Source organism: Bactrocera neohumeralis, unplaced genomic scaffold, assembly GCF_024586455.1.
Source record: "Bactrocera neohumeralis isolate Rockhampton unplaced genomic scaffold, APGP_CSIRO_Bneo_wtdbg2-racon-allhic-juicebox.fasta_v2 cluster10, whole genome shotgun sequence".
Taxonomy (NCBI): domain Eukaryota; kingdom Metazoa; phylum Arthropoda; class Insecta; order Diptera; family Tephritidae; genus Bactrocera; species Bactrocera neohumeralis.
In genome coordinates this window covers 23,418,167-23,434,839 of record NW_026089623.1, presented here as the reverse complement: position 1 = coordinate 23,434,839, position 16,673 = coordinate 23,418,167, and the positions used below count along the sequence as shown (strand labels likewise).

The 16,673-nt window shown below is 38.0% G+C and overlaps 2 protein-coding genes across 9 annotated transcripts in view; both read right to left on the bottom strand.

Annotated features, from left to right (window-relative positions):
• LOC126765291 (craniofacial development protein 2-like) overlaps window positions 1-9,117 on the bottom strand; it is a 332,304-nt gene extending 323,187 nt beyond the window's left edge. The window contains exon 1 of the mRNA XM_050483006.1: window positions 7,199-9,117. Within this exon, the coding sequence (XP_050338963.1) occupies window positions 7,946-8,905 (960 nt within the window). The 5' untranslated portion in view covers window positions 8,906-9,117 and the 3' untranslated portion in view covers window positions 7,199-7,945. The remainder of the gene's footprint in view (window positions 1-7,198) is intronic.
• LOC126765189 (neither inactivation nor afterpotential protein C) overlaps window positions 1-11,400 on the bottom strand; it is a 144,584-nt gene extending 133,184 nt beyond the window's left edge. For 7 of the 8 annotated variants that reach the window (XR_007668295.1, XR_007668297.1, XR_007668296.1 and 4 more), the window contains exons 1-2: window positions 11,290-11,400; window positions 1,192-1,485 (exon numbers count right to left, since the gene is read on the bottom strand). Coding sequence is in view for 4 of the 8 variants with exons in the window: in XM_050482784.1 (XP_050338741.1) it covers window positions 1,192-1,476 (285 nt within the window). In the remaining 4 variants the exon portion in view is untranslated. Of the gene's footprint in view, window positions 1-1,191; window positions 1,486-11,279 lie in introns of all 8 variants that reach the window. The other variant, XM_050482785.1, reaches the window with a different exon arrangement.
• Between the last annotated feature and the right edge of the window lie 5,273 nt (window positions 11,401-16,673).

Genomic DNA, 16,673 nt, shown 5'->3' with positions numbered 1-16,673 from the left:
TGGATTTCCATCCTAACATAAATACTAATTGGACATGGGCGCTTTAGAAGCTACCTGTACAGATTCCTGCACGACATTAGTCCGACGTCTTCATAGTGCTTTGAAGACTCAGAGCATGTATTCTTTTATTGTCTTCTATTTTTAAGAAAAGGGGAAAAAGTTAAAACTACACTCGATGGTAGTTTAACGGTGGAAACTTTTACGACACCTAAGTGTCAGTCCAAATTCCCTGGCAATTAAAATGCATAATTGTGAGGTGTAAAAGTTATTTTTCATTCCCATTAAAAAAAACTTCTTTTACATTACGGTTTTTAAAAGGGAACGTCCTTTGCCAAAAAATCTAAATCGGAAAATCCGTCAAAATTAGAAAAAGATAAAATTTGTCGCCAAAACCTCTCCTCCACCTTCCATAAGTTTGAGTTACAAAGAAAAACTTTATATTCCAACAAGACTACGACTCCAAAACATACCACTAAAAAGCTACATGACAACGGGTTTGAAGTTCTCACTTGACCTCCACAATCCCCCGACTTTAATCATTTATAATATCTCTGGGGAAAATAGAAATTGGTGGAGACAATGGAAACTTGAATGATTTATGGTCAAAAGTGAGATCAGCATGGAATGCTATCAAATCAGAAATGTGCAAAAATCTTGTTGATAACATGCATTTATGCGGGGGTAGACGTTGGTGGATAAGATATTAAAACACACGAAACTTTTATGGATTTGATAAGAATAAACTAGAATGATTAAAGTTCTATATCAATTTTCATGAACTCATCCTTAGCTTAGTTTAAATGTGGTTCATCGAAATCACCTTGCAAACATGTGAACACTTGTTTGAGTAATTTTTTATCGTCGTCATATAGTAAATAACAGCAGGAGAGTAGAATAGATATGCCAAAAAAATATTCATCGTGGTAGATGGAGTAATGAACTTATAAAAGTTCCGTCCGTTTACATACCAATGCCAATTTACTTAGTATTATTGATACTACGTATATTAGAACCCTCTGACAAACTTTCTCTTTTCGGTCAAATTTTCCTTTTTTAAATTTTGTTGTCTGTTGTCAATTAATATGAGTGAGTCTACTAGTTGCAAAGTATGTATTGTAATACGACTAATGTTTTTATGAAAGTTATTTGTTTGCAACTTATGTTAGAAAATATCAGGTACCTACTTCTCACCTCTATAACAAACCATATTTCATCAGGTGCATTTGACTTTTCAAGCTTGTAGACGCCATAAAACTCGGGAAGATTTGGATGATTGCAGTGATCGCGTAAAGTACGATACTCTTCTTCAATCGATATTTGGTGTTCCTCATCATAGTGCTGAATTTTTAAGGCTACCACTCGATCATTATCTAACTCTTTTGCCCGAAATACTTTTGCGTTGACGCCCTGTGCAATTTCTTCATAGATTTCGAATTTGTCCGTTGGATCGGGCAGTTGTGTGTATGGTAAATACATATTTGAAAACTATGAAACGTCGTAGTAAATGGTAAGAACCAAAAAATGCATAATTGAATAATTAGTAATATATTTATTATATAGGTATGTAGCTAAAACAAATAATAAACAAGTAAGGAAGGGATTAGATCGGGAGGATCCGAGCATTTTATACTCTTGCAACTTGCGATTAAAATCCATTTAGGATTTGAAAATATTTTATTTTATATTAAAAGATGTTGTGAAAGAACTCAGTATTTACTATTCGAGGAAATTGCGAATTAAGTACAATCACATTTGGTTTAATCTTGACTTATATTGAAGATCACTAACTTACACTTGATTTTATACCTATAATTTAGTTCGCGTCAGCTAAAATTATATTAAAAACATCGCACTATGGGGAATTTGCCCGATTTCATGGTATTTAGTCATTTTATCAAAGTTTAAATATTTGGTTTTTTTTTATGTAAACATATTAAAAACACATGGCTCCATATGACTCCATACCAAAAATGTTAATTAACAGTGCACTGTTAAGGCTATGCACTGTTAAAGTCAGCTGTTGCAGCCCAAAAGCACGTGGTTGAGAAGAGGCAGTTTTTGGTTAGCTACTTTGAAAGTGCGATACTTAAAAGTTAAACAAGTTATTAATTCAATTTATGATGGAAAACAATCGTACTGGTTTGTATTATATGTTGTGCGTACTAATATTTTGATATGTGCCTGTCTTACTAATATTTAGCCAATTTTAAAACAGGTCAAAAAGGTAAATTTTTGGAAAAAAAAAATTAACTTTACGTAGACTTACAAAAAATACATATCGTTGTAACAGTGTAAGTCCAGTATATGTCGTAGAGCCATTAATTATAAATAAAAGGCAATTTGTCTCAATGTGCACAAATGCGCACAATCTGCGTGATTTCGTTTTTTGTCAGGTATCTTCGAGTTTTCGAACGCGGAGCTTTTTGAAGTATGGCGTAAGAAGACGGAGAACTCAAACCAAGAAAGATCAATTCTTCATTTTCTTTCGAGCAAAATAAGTAGAAACATTGATGTTGTAAAACACAACAACTATTTGAAAAAGAATAGCAGTTTATTTTGCCTAAATATAAATGGTAAATGGAAGATATGCAAGAGAAACAAAAAATATTTTGAGAAGAGTATGCAAATTGGCTGCAAAGTGCAACAAAACTTTGTTTCTCTGAATCGAATCAAATCGAGAAACGTCAAATTGGACGCCCGACACCGTAATGCCTCTTCGATTAACTGATGCTTCTGGACTTGTTTTATGGAATAACCGTACTCCAAAGTCGATAAGATTTTGCCGCCCTCTCAAATTGGAGTTTTTGAAAGAAACAAGAGAAGCTATATCAAAAGAGGACCTGAACATCAAAGAAGAAATTAAGAAACTTTTACCATGCAAAATAAAGTTCAATGACAGGCAGTGCATTTACATAAAATTTTAACTTCATTTGACTGTCATAGATGGAAAAGTGCTCAATGCACTGACAAATACAACGTCTCCTCAAGCATGCCCAATATGTTATGCAACACCTAAGGACTTCCTTGCCAACAAAAATTTTAAGTGCCTCGAGTTTGTTCCACTTCTAGATAATTTAAAACACGGGTTAAGTCCGCTTCATAGCTGGATAAGATGTTTTGAATTTGGTTATAAGTTAACTGTTCAGAAATGGCGAGTGACAACATCTGTGGACAAAAAAACGATTGCAGATCGGAAAAAGGAAATTCAGCGTATGTTTTGGGAGAGGCTAGGCTTAAGGGTCGATAAGCCAAAACAAAATGGATCTGGCAATACAAACAATGGAAACACGGCACGGCGAACATTTACCAATTTTGAAACATTTGCAGAAGTTACCGGAGTTGATAAAGAAATAATTCGGAACTTAAGAGTTATATTAATTTGCTTGTCTTGTCAACTGCCGATTGATTTGGAGAAATTTGAACAATTTTGTTTTAAAACTGGGGAACAAATTGTGGATTGTTATCCATGGTTGCCAATGACGGCAACTGTTCACAAAACAATTGTCCATTCAAAGCAAATTATGAAAAATACAATACTTCCCGTTGGATATTTCGGAGAAAAAGCGTCGGAAGCACGCAACAAAATTTATAAAGCAGATAGACTGCATCACGCACGGAAGCATAGTCATGTTAATAATTTCATGGATGTTTTCAACAGAGCCTTAGATACTTCTGATCCTGTCATTTCTTCAACAAACCTTATGAAGCGAATTCGGAAGCATAAAAGTATGGAACTTCCTTCAGAAGTTTTAAGCCTTTTATTGTGCAATTTTGAAAGCCAGGATCAAATTGATGAAATTGGAGATGAAATTGACGATTTTTATTTTATGTCCGACGAAGACCTTGAGAATGAAAATATTTTATAAACTTATTATTGTATTATTTGGTTGTCACTTTATTAACTTTTTTATATGAAATAAAAAAAATTGTTTCTCGTCCTGGGAGGGCGGAACCACGCCCATTTATACAACAGCTATTTCCAACAGAGTCCATATCAATAATAAAAAAAACCGTTTTGAAAAATCTTATTTATTTAAAAAGTTTTTGATTAATTTATCCAAATGGGAGCCCGGTCATCACGCGCGGGTCGCGTGATATCAACTTAATTGAAAATGTTAAATTTATTATATTATGGAGGGATATGAGGTTTAGACCAACGTGTAGATTAAGTCAATTCTAATTCACATTATTTCAAAGAAAATTTGTTCAACCTGAAGGGGTTAGGGTCGGGTGGAAAGACGGAAACCATTATATGGAGTCTCTTGAAGGCAAAGAAATGAACTCAGCCGCCATTGTAATAATTTAGAATACTATACAAGTATTTTCAATTAATTTGTTAAATATGTGTTTAACTTATATTCGCAGGCATATAGGATTTGTTTTGAGCAAATTTGATTTTTTATCTTAAATGGGTTGGAAGATATATACATTAATCTTATTAGGGAGTGAACCCTCACTTGTTTCGTAATTTACGGCTTAGTTATAGATTAATGGCGTTTTGGGGTGTGGCAGTAGTCAGATTACAACCATCTACGAACTCATCCCAACTTTTTTGCCAAGAAACATATGTACCAAGTTTCATTAAGCTATTGCATCGATGCAATTCGATATATCGTATAAATATAGTACATCAATATTTTCGATGCATCGAATAAAATTACCGACAGATTCATTTAAAGAATACAATAAGGAAACTATACAATAAAGTATTTTGTTTATTTACATACTACAGGGCCCTTCCACGCTTCACTGTGGTTAATACATACTTAGATAACACTACTACGATCTATATGATTTCTATTAGGGTTGTCAAAAAAGTCTCGCGGTATTTTTATTGAATTTTTTTTTTATTGAAATTGAAATGATTGACTCATGCCCAGCTCTTGACCGATGCTACGGCTGTTACTATGCTGGTCTCTTTCGACCAATTCTGCGATTTTATCGCAATTTTCGACGACAGGCCTTCCGGAGCGTGGCGCATCTTCGACCACCTCTACACCAGAACGAAAACGTTGAAACCATCGTTGTGCGGTGGAAATGGAAACTGTATCGGGTCCATAAACTGCACAAATTTTATTGTCGGCTTGAGATGCATTTTTGCCTTTATCGTAGTAGTACTGTAAAATATGCCGTTTTTTCTCTTTATTTTGCTCCATGTTTGCGACGCTATAACTCACGAACGACTTAAAAGAAACGACAATCAATCAAACTCTTGTTAGCGCGTGAAATGGGCTTTCCAAAAAGGTATAGCATGACCCGATGCGACGAATAAAACTAGAACTACGCGCTTTCAGCGCCAACTAGCGAAAATACCGCAAGACTTTTTGACAACCAATATTTTTCCGGAGGCAATGTAAAAATGCACTTATGCGTATTTTTAATCAATTAGGAAAACCCAGAATTCTAAAAGCAGGTAGAGACGGCGCATTCGCTAGTTTAGCTCTCAAACGATGGCTCGAATGCGAAGACATAGAACTACAACTATGCAGATATAGAAAGACTCCATAAAATAATAAATGAAAAAAAATCCGTATTATTAAAAACTCAAACGACAATGAAGCTAAATGAAGTAAGATGGAAACAATACTCGATATTTACAATCAGAAAACAAAACACGTCAATACCGGACAAACTCCTGCTCACATATTTCTTTATGCCGGACAACCAATCTTAGATACACAAAAAAACAAAGAAACTAAAATTAAAGAGATAAATAAAAACAGTAGGGAATACGAAATCGACACCAGATATAAAGAAGGACCATTACAAAAAGGCAAATTAGAAAACTCATTTAAATATCGAACAAACTGATTCCACATTATTACAAGACCCAATTCAAAAAACAAAAAAATTAATAATATTCAAAAGGCTTCTGGTTCATCATAATACTTATCCTTATCTAAATAAAATCATGCCAAGCCCAACAGGTCTAAATCAACAACATCGATATTGATCATGGATACCTCTTATTCACTGATAAACCAATACAATCAGAATATGAACATCATTGCCTCCGCATCAACCTTACTGATATTGAAAATCTAAGCCACTATTTCAATGCTAAAGCAGATCTTCTTCTTCTTTATTGGCGTAGACACCGCTTACGCGATTATAGCCGAGTTAACAAAAGCGCGCCAGTCGTTTCTTCTTTTCGCTACGTGGCGCCATTTGGATATTACAAGCCAAGCCAGGTCCTTCTTCACTTGGTCCTTCCAACGGAGCGAGGTCTTCCTCTTCCTCTGCTTCCCCCGGCGGGTACTGCGTCGAATACTTTCAGAACTGGAGTGTTTTCGTCCATCCGGACAACTTTTCTTCGCTGAACTATGTCAATGTCGTCGTATATCTCGTACAGCTCATCGTTCCATCGAATGCGATATTCGCTGTGGCCAATGCGCAAAGGACCATAAATCTTTCGCAGAATTTTTCTCTCGAAAACTCGCAACGTCGACTCATCAGTTGTTGATATCGTCCAAGCCTCTGCCCCATATAGCAGGACGGGAATTATGAGCGACTTATAGAGTTTGGCTTTTGTTCGTCGAGAGAGGACTTTACTTTTCAATTGCCTACTCAGTCCGAAGTAGCACCTGTTGGCAAGAGCAATCGTGCGTTGGATTTCCAGCTTGACATTGTTGGTGGTGTTAATGCTGGTTCCTAAATAGACGAAATTATCTACGACTTCAAAGTTATGACTGTCAACAGTGACGTGAGAGCCAAGTCGCGAGTGCGACGACTGTTTGTTTGATGACAGGAGATATTTCGTTTTGCCCTCGTTCACTGCCAGACCCATTTGTTTTGCTTCCTTGTCCAGCCTGGAGAAAGCAGAACTAACGGCGCGGGTGTTTAGGCCGATGACATCATTATCATCGACATACGCCAGCAGCTGTACACTCTTATAGACGATGGTACCTTCTCTATTTAGTTCTGCAGCTCGAACTATTTTCTCCAGAAGCAGGTTAAAGAAGTCGCACGATAGGGAGTCGCCTTGTCTGAAACCTCGTTTGGCATCTGAAACCTCGTTTCGTGCTGTCGAAAGCAGCTTTGAAATCGACGAAGAGGTGGTGTGTGTCGATTCTTCTTTCAAGGGTCTTTTCCAAGATTTGGCGCATGGTGAATATCTGGTCGGTTGTTGATTTTCCAGATCTGAAGCCACAGTGATAAGGTCCAATCAGTTTGTTGACGGTGGGCTTTAATCTTTCACACAATACGCTCGGTAGAACCTTATATGCGATGTTGAGGAGGCTAATCCCACGGTAATTGGCGCAGATTGTGGGGTCTCCTTTTTTATGGATTGGGCATAGCACGCTTAAATTCCAATCGTATGCTTTCGTCCGACCATATTTTACAAAGAAGCTGATGCATGCCCCTTATCAGTTCTTCCCCGGCCCCGCTTTGTTGTTCTTCAGGCGGGCAATTGCTATTCGAACTTCTTCATGGTCGGGCAATGGAACGTCTGCTCCATCGTCATCGATTGGGGAATCGGGTCCGCCTTCTCCTGGCGTTGTGCGTTTACTGCCATTCAGCAGGCTGGAGAAGTGGTCCTTCCATAATTTAAGTATGCTCTGGGCATCAGTGACTAGATCAACTTTGGGGGTTCTACAAGAGTATGCTCCGGTCTTGAAACCTTCTGTAAGCCGCCGCATTTTTTCGTAGAATTTTCGAGCATTACCCCTGTCGGCCAGCTTATCAAGCTCTTCGGACTCACGCATTTCGGCCTCTTTCTTCTTCTGTCTGCAAATGCGTCTCGCTTCCCTCTTCAAGTCTCGGTATCTATCCCATCCCGCACGTGTAGTGGTCGATCGTAACGTTGCGAGGTAGGCAGCCTGTTTTTTCTCCGCTGCGACACGGCACTCCTCGTCGTACCAGCTGTTCTTTTGCACTTTCCGAAAACCAATGGCTTCGGTTGCAGCTGTACGTAAGGAATTTGAAATGCCGTCCCACAGTTCCCTTATACCGAGTTGTTGACGAGTGTTCTCAGAGAGCAGGAGTGCAAGCCGAGTAGAAAATCGTTCGGCTGTCTGTTGTGATTGCAACTTCTCGACGTCGAACCTTCCTTGTGTTTTTTGGTGTGCGTTTTTGCTGCACAGAGGCGGGTGCGAATCTTGGCTGTAACAAGATAGTGGTCCGAGTCGATGTTAGGACCTCGGAGCGCACGCACGTCTAAAACACTGGAGACGTGTTTTCCGTCTTTCACAACATGATCGATCTGGTTGGTAGTTTTTCGATCCGGAGACAGCCAGGTAGCTTGATGAATCTTCTTATGCTGGAATCTAGTACTACAGATAACCATATTTCGGGCCCCGGCGAAGTCAATCAGCCTCAACCCATTGGGGGATATTTCGTCGTGGAGGCTGAATTTACCGACCGTAGTGCCAAAGATACCTTCTTTGCCCACCTTGGCGTTAAAGCCGCCAAGCATGATTTTGACATCGTGGCGGGGGCAGCTCTCATAAGCGCGCTCCAAGCGCTCATAGAAGGCATCTTTGGTCACCTCGTCCTTCTCTTCCGTCGGGGTGTTGGCGCAAATCAGCGATATGTTGAAGAACCTCGCTTTGATGCGGATTGTGGCTAGACGTTCAATCACCGGAGTGAATGATAGTACTCGGCGACGGAGTCTCTCTGCCACCACTAATCCAACACCAAACTTGCGCTCCTTTATATGGCCACTGTAGTAAATGTCACAAGGACCTACTCTTCTCTGTCCTTGTCCCGTCCATCGCATTTCTTTGACGGCGGTGATGTCAGCCTTTATTTTCGCGAGGACATCAACCAGCTGGGCAGCGGCACCTTCCCAATTAAGGGTCCGGACATTCCAGGTGCGTGCCCTCAAATCGTAGTCCTTACTTCGTTTTCCATGGTCGTCATAAAAAGGGGGGTCTCTCATCCGAGGCTTGTTGCTTCTTTTCATTGGGGGTGTTTTCTTACGTGGCGGTTCCCAAACCCAGCGCACAACCCTATGTAGGGGATGTTTCGCCTTCTCACATTAGCTCGCCTTCGAACCCAGAGGATACTTGGTCAAAGACCGGAAGTAGTGGGCTGCTTGAGCCATGTGTAAAAGAATCGTTTCTGGCCACTCCCAAGTGAATGGCGATCAGAGAACTTTTCTCACTTGCGTGAACTTCTACACGTGACTCCATCCTCCGATTTTTTCTACAAATGTAAAATTATGGCTTTTACAGTAATGAGTTCGTCTTGTTCTCGTGTATTTGTAACTATTAACAGAAAGCGGAATCAAAAACATAGTTGTTTAGTGGAATGATGGGATATAGTATGTTATGAGAAAACCGTTTACCTAATTGGCCAAATTTCCAGGAGAATAATTGCGCAAAGTTTTCGAGAGTATATCCATAAAAAGAAACATGAACATTCGACATATAGTGCTTTAAGCATATATTAGTCAAGCGACACCATTTAAAACTGCTTACAAACTGAAAATACGTTTCTTTTATCTTCCCCTTAGTGTATTTTTATACTCTTGCAAGATGTGACTCCATGTTATGGTTGTTTGTATCACCTAAAAATATTTACATAGAAAGGAGCAGGATATTGAGACGAGTCGAAATCCAAGCGACTGTCCGTCCATCTATCTGCCTGTGCAAGCGATAACTTGAGTATAAATTGATATATCGCAATGAAATTGTACAAGTGTTCCTTGACAAAAGAGCGAGTACGAGTTCGTAGATGGGCGATATTAAACAGAGGTTTTCGCAAAAATACACAACTATGTATAGTAAGTACTAAATTAAGGTATACTTGTAGAACTGTAATTTGGCACAGGGCATCGCAGTAGCAGGGATGCCTGTGTTACAAAATTTTTTGAAAAGTAGGCATGGTCCGCCCCCTGATAAGTTGTATGTATGTACATATCTCCTAAGCCATAGAATTAAATTTCGTTCAACGCTAATACTATGAGAAATTTTACCGACAGTGTGAAAATGGATGAAATTAGATTATAACCTCGCCCACTCTCCATATAACGGTACTATCAAAAACTACTAAAAGCACGATAAATATGCAGCTTAATACCCCAGAGACATTTACTTTTACCTCCGAGATAGTTTGAGACATCTTTATAGGATCAAGGGTCAAAGTTGGACTATGGGCGTCGCAACGCCCCTACCCTTAACCTTCCAATGTCAAGGGTGTGAAAAGGGTGAAATCGGATACACGAACACAGTTCTAAATTCCATTTGATTGTCTCACTATCCGCTTTAAAAATCATGAAGCAACTAATACATATACTATGTATGTAGTTGATTTTTGAACGAAAATATCAATCAATGTGTGAGATACTACTGTGATCAAATTGATTTCGTAATTTATACTTCGCGTGTTTTTCGAATCGGTAAATTAGTTTTCTGTGAGTTGGTAGTACTGTTAGTGACATGTATGCTAAATTTCACGTCAAAATTTTCATTAGTATTTGAGATGCTCGTCGTTTTGTAAGGCTCTAAAAGTGAATTCTTCGATTTTTACTATGCCTGAATTTATTCAAAGTGCGTTAATACGAGTACACCATCTCATCATTTCGCCACATTTTCAACTAATATTGTGCCGCAACCACCGCATTCACCTGATTTACCTTCGCGTAATTTCTGGCTATTCACCAAATTCACATGACCACTCCGAGGACACCGTTTTGACTCAATTGAGGATATAAAAGCAGAATCGAAGAATGGCTCTGATGGCCATCGTGAAGGAGGATTTTCCAAGTGCTATGATAATTGGAAAATTCGTTGGCATAAGTGTATTGCAGCGGGAGGGGATTACTTTAAAGGAGATGAAATGGACAAAATTCAACTTTCAATTTGATCACAGTAGTATATAAATTAAATTCATAGAGAATAGTATGTCAGTGTGTCAAAAATAGTAGATGTTGAATTCTATATCACAATTTTTTAATGCAAAGTTTTTCCGGCACCTGAAGGATTTTCGCAGTCTTTGATTCTTGCAAGTTTCAAGAGTATAAAATGTTTAGCAAACAACCGAACTTCGCACTTCCTTACTTGTTGTATATATTTTTTTGGTTCCAACTAGTATTTCTGTAAATGCTTTATGAAAGCCATAGGGTTCAAAAGATGCTTAAGTTTTATTACTTTATATGTTAGGCAGATTTGTTCATGAATTCTCGATGTGCATACAAATATTAAAATACTCTATCTTTTAGTTTTATGAACACATAATGTAATGTAAATAGTAATGCAATGATTAATTCCCTTACTTCATAAATGACACTTTGTGTTGTCACAAATCTACAAACTTAATTTCTTTCATAAACTCACGTCTACATACCAAATTTGGGAGTTTTTTAAATATATATATATTTTTTTAATAACTTGTCACTTTATTTAAAAACAATTATTTCCAACTTCCAGCACGATAGGCTGCGTAATATGTACTGAATATGCTCAAGAAGAAAAATTCGTTCAGAAAAAGAGAAACCTTGTAAGTTCTTTTTGCAAATACGTGTTCTAAAATTGTCTAATAGGATGAACTAATTTATACGAATAGACTGTGTTAGTTAATACGATATGCTCAACTACGGTAACAGTAGGACTGATATTTTTCACTAAAAATTGTTTTTAGTCTCTTTTCTACAAAGTGTTAAACTTTTTTATAACGTTTTTATTGGCTTTTCTGTTATGTATATATGATATGTATGCATGCATGAATGTACTATTATACCAAAAAGTGAAAAATAAATTCAGTTTAAAAACTATATATAGCTATTAAGAAATGGGTAAAATTGGTTAACGAACTACATCATCCCCCATACACTATCAATGATTTTAGTTATGATTTTGTTCTAAGTATTTCACAAATGTATTATCAGGTAATTTTAGTTAAATTTAAAAAGTTAATGCAATCTGTCTTACTTTTCATTGATACTGTGTTTCACGTGGCGGGTCCCAAACCCACCGCATAATCCTCCGGAGGGGATGTTTCACCATATGTAAAAGAATCGTTTCCGGCCACTCCCAAGTGAAAGGCGATCAGAGAACTTTGCCACACTTGCGTGAACTTCTACAGATGACTCCATCCTCCGCGCATCCACGGGCTTTTGCGCGTTGGCCACGACGAATATCGCATTCGATGGTATGATGAGTTATGAGATATACGACGACAGTGACATAGTTCAACGAATTAAAAGACAGCGGAAAGCTCTGAAAGTATTCGACGCAGTACCCGCCGGGAGAACCAGAGAAAGAGGAAGACCTCCATTCCGTTGGAAGCAGCAGGCGCCACGTAGCGAAAAGAAGAAACGACTGGCGCGCTGTTGTTAACTCTGCTATAATCGCGTAAGCGGTATCTACGCCAGTAAAGAAGAAGAAGAAGAATTCAATCTAGACCTTTCCCTCACCGCCATATATAAAATGTAGTGATTTTCGATTTTATACCGTTTATATGTTCCAAAATTTTAAATCTAATTAAATCCATATATTTCCTTAACTAAAGTTTTGATTTGCGTGACATATGCATGGAATCGCTCCAAGCCAGGTTTCGGCATCATTCCCGGTCAGTCTAGTCATATACAACTCTTTTAAATTTAGAATTATAAATTTTGTTCCGCAGATATTTAGATATTTTAATTAGAAATAGGAAGTTTGAAGTTTCGTGCTTTACCATTCTAAAACAACGGAAGAACTATAGCAATTGCTTAACATGGAAAGGATCTATGTTCGAAAATGTTAAAGTAGGGATTTAAAGTTTTTTTCTTGCAGAAGATTTTCATTGTAGTCCTTGTAGAACTTCTGTAAATAACCAGAATATTATTGTTGCAACATTCAAACAAAACTATCTCTAACACTTTCCGTTCTGATGTGCTAGCAATAATATTTTTTGAATATTTTATAATGACGCGTTTACTTTCACTGCTATCCAAATTTCAAAATTATCATTATCAAAATTTTCACAAGAATAACTCTAAACTTTTATAAAATATCTGAAGATGGGATGGGATCGGACCTTTTATACAAGCAATTGTATCATTAATGTGAGCGTAGTGACTATGAACATTATGAAATAAAATTTTAAGTGCTAATGTTCGGGAATGATGGATCTAATTGAGAGAATTTCTTAAGCGGAATAAAATTATCAACATATATTGAAGCTCCAGGCTTTTCGGGTATAAACAACAACTTTACTATATATGGCACCTTAACTTTCTTGAATAGTTATTCCCTCAGTCAGATCTGCAAATTGATTCTTTCTATTGAAATTTCTTCATTTCTTTTATACTGAAAAGATTTCAGAACTTTTTCAAATGGTGTCCAGGAACCTTTTAGAGGATGAGGCTTTCTTGAACCTGCTATCAAGCAAACAGAAGGTTCCCAGAATTTAATCCACAGAGTTGCTGGAAGAGAACAATGGAAATCAATTTGCATAAGTTGTCCAGTTATCCAATTAACTAAACACAGTTATCATATATTTTGTTGCAGTTTTCAGTGTCAATTCATGGGGCTGTTTCAAAAGTTTCGAAAAGTTTAAGTCTTTCCAAAATATTATCATTTTCACATACATATACCAATTCCTTTAACTTAGCCTTAAGCAGTTGAAATGATAGCGTCAGTTGGGATTCCACAGCGCTTAAGGAAATTGAAAGTATTTGTTTCTTCATTGAACCAAAATAAAGGTATGTCATCATCGGGAGCTTCCTCGGAATTAAATACTCGAGTTTGAATTAGTGATATGTCATCATTTGTCATAGTAATAGATGACATATGGTTTTATGCATTACAATAGTAAAGGCCTTATCCTCCCTCTGTCTCATTATTTCTGTGATTTCAAATTATTTGGATAACTCCTCCAAATGCGAACCAACTACTGTACTGTATTCATCATTGGGATTAGAAGCAAATGTCCACATATCTGGTGGGAGTTGCGTCAAATCACCAAACACTATGATCGGTATACCACCGAAGGGGATGTCTGTTTTGAAAATTTGTTTCAATCTCGCATCAACAGAGCTAAATATATGATGGCGCTTACCGTCAATTTTTCATCAATTATGATTAATTTTAAATCGATATGTGTGGAATATAATGGATTGCTACCTCAACTATCTATTCAACTGATATATACATTATGTAAAGAGAATACTGAGAGAGTCAGTCCACCTATTCCGAATTCAGATTTACCTGTAGATGAAGAACTTTCAAGAAACTTGGATTGGATCAATGTGTAGAACTGTAACGAACACGATATATTACAGATATGAAACGGCTTTTCCCCATACCTGGTGCATCAAATATGTCAAATAGGTTCTTTGCTTAGTATTTAGACTTGAACTGAAGGAAATAATTCCTCAACTGGAATTTAAGAGGGTAGTTTAATAAGTATATTACTTCAATCAGATTCAGTGCCACTGAATCTGTTGAATCTGCACTATGCAAGTCGAGCAAATTTATATTTGGGTTTATTTCTGAAAGTGCCAACACTAGGGCGGGTCGATTTAAAAATCGCCCATTGCTCTATGAAAATCATATTCTAGGGATCAAAATAAGAAACTTTGCCGAAGGAACCATACCTCTAAAACGAATTTTGATGTCCCCCAATTTGGGTCGAACTTTTGGGTAGGGGCAAATTTTGAAAAATCCCACTTTGACCCATTTAGAGTGCTCCAATCGAGTCCAAATGTGTGACCGACCCCCACTAACTTTGGACGGCCGATCCACCCATGCCAGTGGCACACCCCCTGGAACCCCCTGGGGGGTTCCCCATACAATCATTTCAAAAAATCACCATTTTTGGTGATTTACATGAAAAAATCAGCTAAATAGCTATGTTTTTTCTTTATTTTTATTTATTTATTTATAATAATATCTATTTTTTCTCTTAAGAAATTTATTTAGCCAGAACATATGTAAATGAAAAAATTAATTTAAGTGAGTTATAGAAAAGAAACTAAAAAAAATTATTGTTTGAAGTCTTTTTTACTTTCAAGTCTGGGCAATTTCGCACGGCTCTCTAATGTCGTCGCCATAACAGCCTCTACATATTCCGGTATAACCCGTTTGGAAACGCTAGCTAGCAATTGAACATGTCGTTCCGTTTCTTGTATGTGTGATGGAATTTTTGGATCATTAAACGGTGGATCATCTTGATTTAAATATTCTTTCAATGTATCGTACGGAATGCTTCGCGTGAATGGTGGTTCAAATACGATATTTATATCATTCAAATTGATCATTTCCGTATAACTTGTGCAATTAAAGTTTATATCTGGTTTTTTATAAACTCTAAGTTCCATTGGCTCGTCAACATCGGTTCGATAGCGTAGAATTTTCTTGATGGCACAGTCGCGCTTTTCTTTCCTATCATCAAACAACATTGATAACAAGATATTTGTGGGCCAGTGTTTGTTGGCTCACCGTCAGTGCATATTCCAATTAATGTATCCAGTGATATATTTTTATCGTTGAAAAAACCATTTAATTTAGTTGTTTTGTATTCAGTGGTTTCATGTTCCAGTCTTACGTAACCAATCAATTCAGAATTGGATTCTCTCAATATAACAAGATGAGGTTCTTTTACCATCCTAGTATGATACTTCTCATCAATTTTATCTATCGTTAAAGTATCATCTTTTCTGCCATCGAATGAAAACGCTAACAAATTGGTAACATCTAACCGTTTGCGAAGCACTTCTTGTCTGCATTTCTCTTTTTCTCTGCGAACTTTCGATTTATCCATGATGAGAGGTTTCCCATGCTTACCTTTAATTTTAAAATCTTGCAAAAGAGCGGTTCCCAATGCTGAAGCTACTCTGTCAGGCACACCAAATATGTCACATACCAAGGCAAAGTTAAAACAATCGTATCTCTCTGTGTAGAAACAGTGCACTCACCTTTTATAATGATTTTCCACTTCACTAAAATATTCAAAAAAAAAGCGCACTCAATAATAGAAAAGGGTTTGTGCTTTATTTAAGCGAATTATGTTAAAAAGGAAAAGTAACTATATAAACGCGTTCTGGGTGATATATGTATGTATGGTTTCACAAACGGGAGGGCGGCGGATAGAGTCGACCGATCGCTGATTATGTCGCAAACGAACTGAACTGAATCTGATCATCGATCCTTCTTTATCCCCGTTGGCGCTGAATAGGATGGTATGACTGTGGGTGATGTGCGTGTGTGTGTAGGTGTCGGGGTGCTGCTCTCGTGTAGGATGTAAGCTTAATCGATGTGGTGTGGTAATGTGGTGTGTGTGTTGAGGCCGGGGGAGGATGCTCATTTGTACATCCTGGCCCCCCTAGGCGAGTGTCTAGCCTAGTAGCCTCTGAAGCCGTTGTAACGTGGCTACCACGTTGCTGAGGCCGGTGGAACGGCGCGATTGCGGCCTTGGCTGGCGCCTCCGGTTCGGTGTAGGAGAGCGGTGACGCCAGGAACGGGAGTTCTCCGTAGGGTAGGCCGGCCTGCGTGGTTGCGATCGCTGGGGTCCTCTGATGGCATTACGGCTGCGAGGAGCATTATGACGCCCGCCATCGAGTACGCCGGTGCGGTGTAGCAGCGTATGGTGGTGACCCATGCATACTTGGCACTGGTAGCCCGTTGTGCACTCCTGCGTACGATGGGTGGGCGCCAGACAATTCAGACAATGCCCATGTGCCTGAGCGATCTGCTGGCGCTGCTGAGGGGTCATCCCCTTAAAGATGCCACAGCGAGGCAACCGAT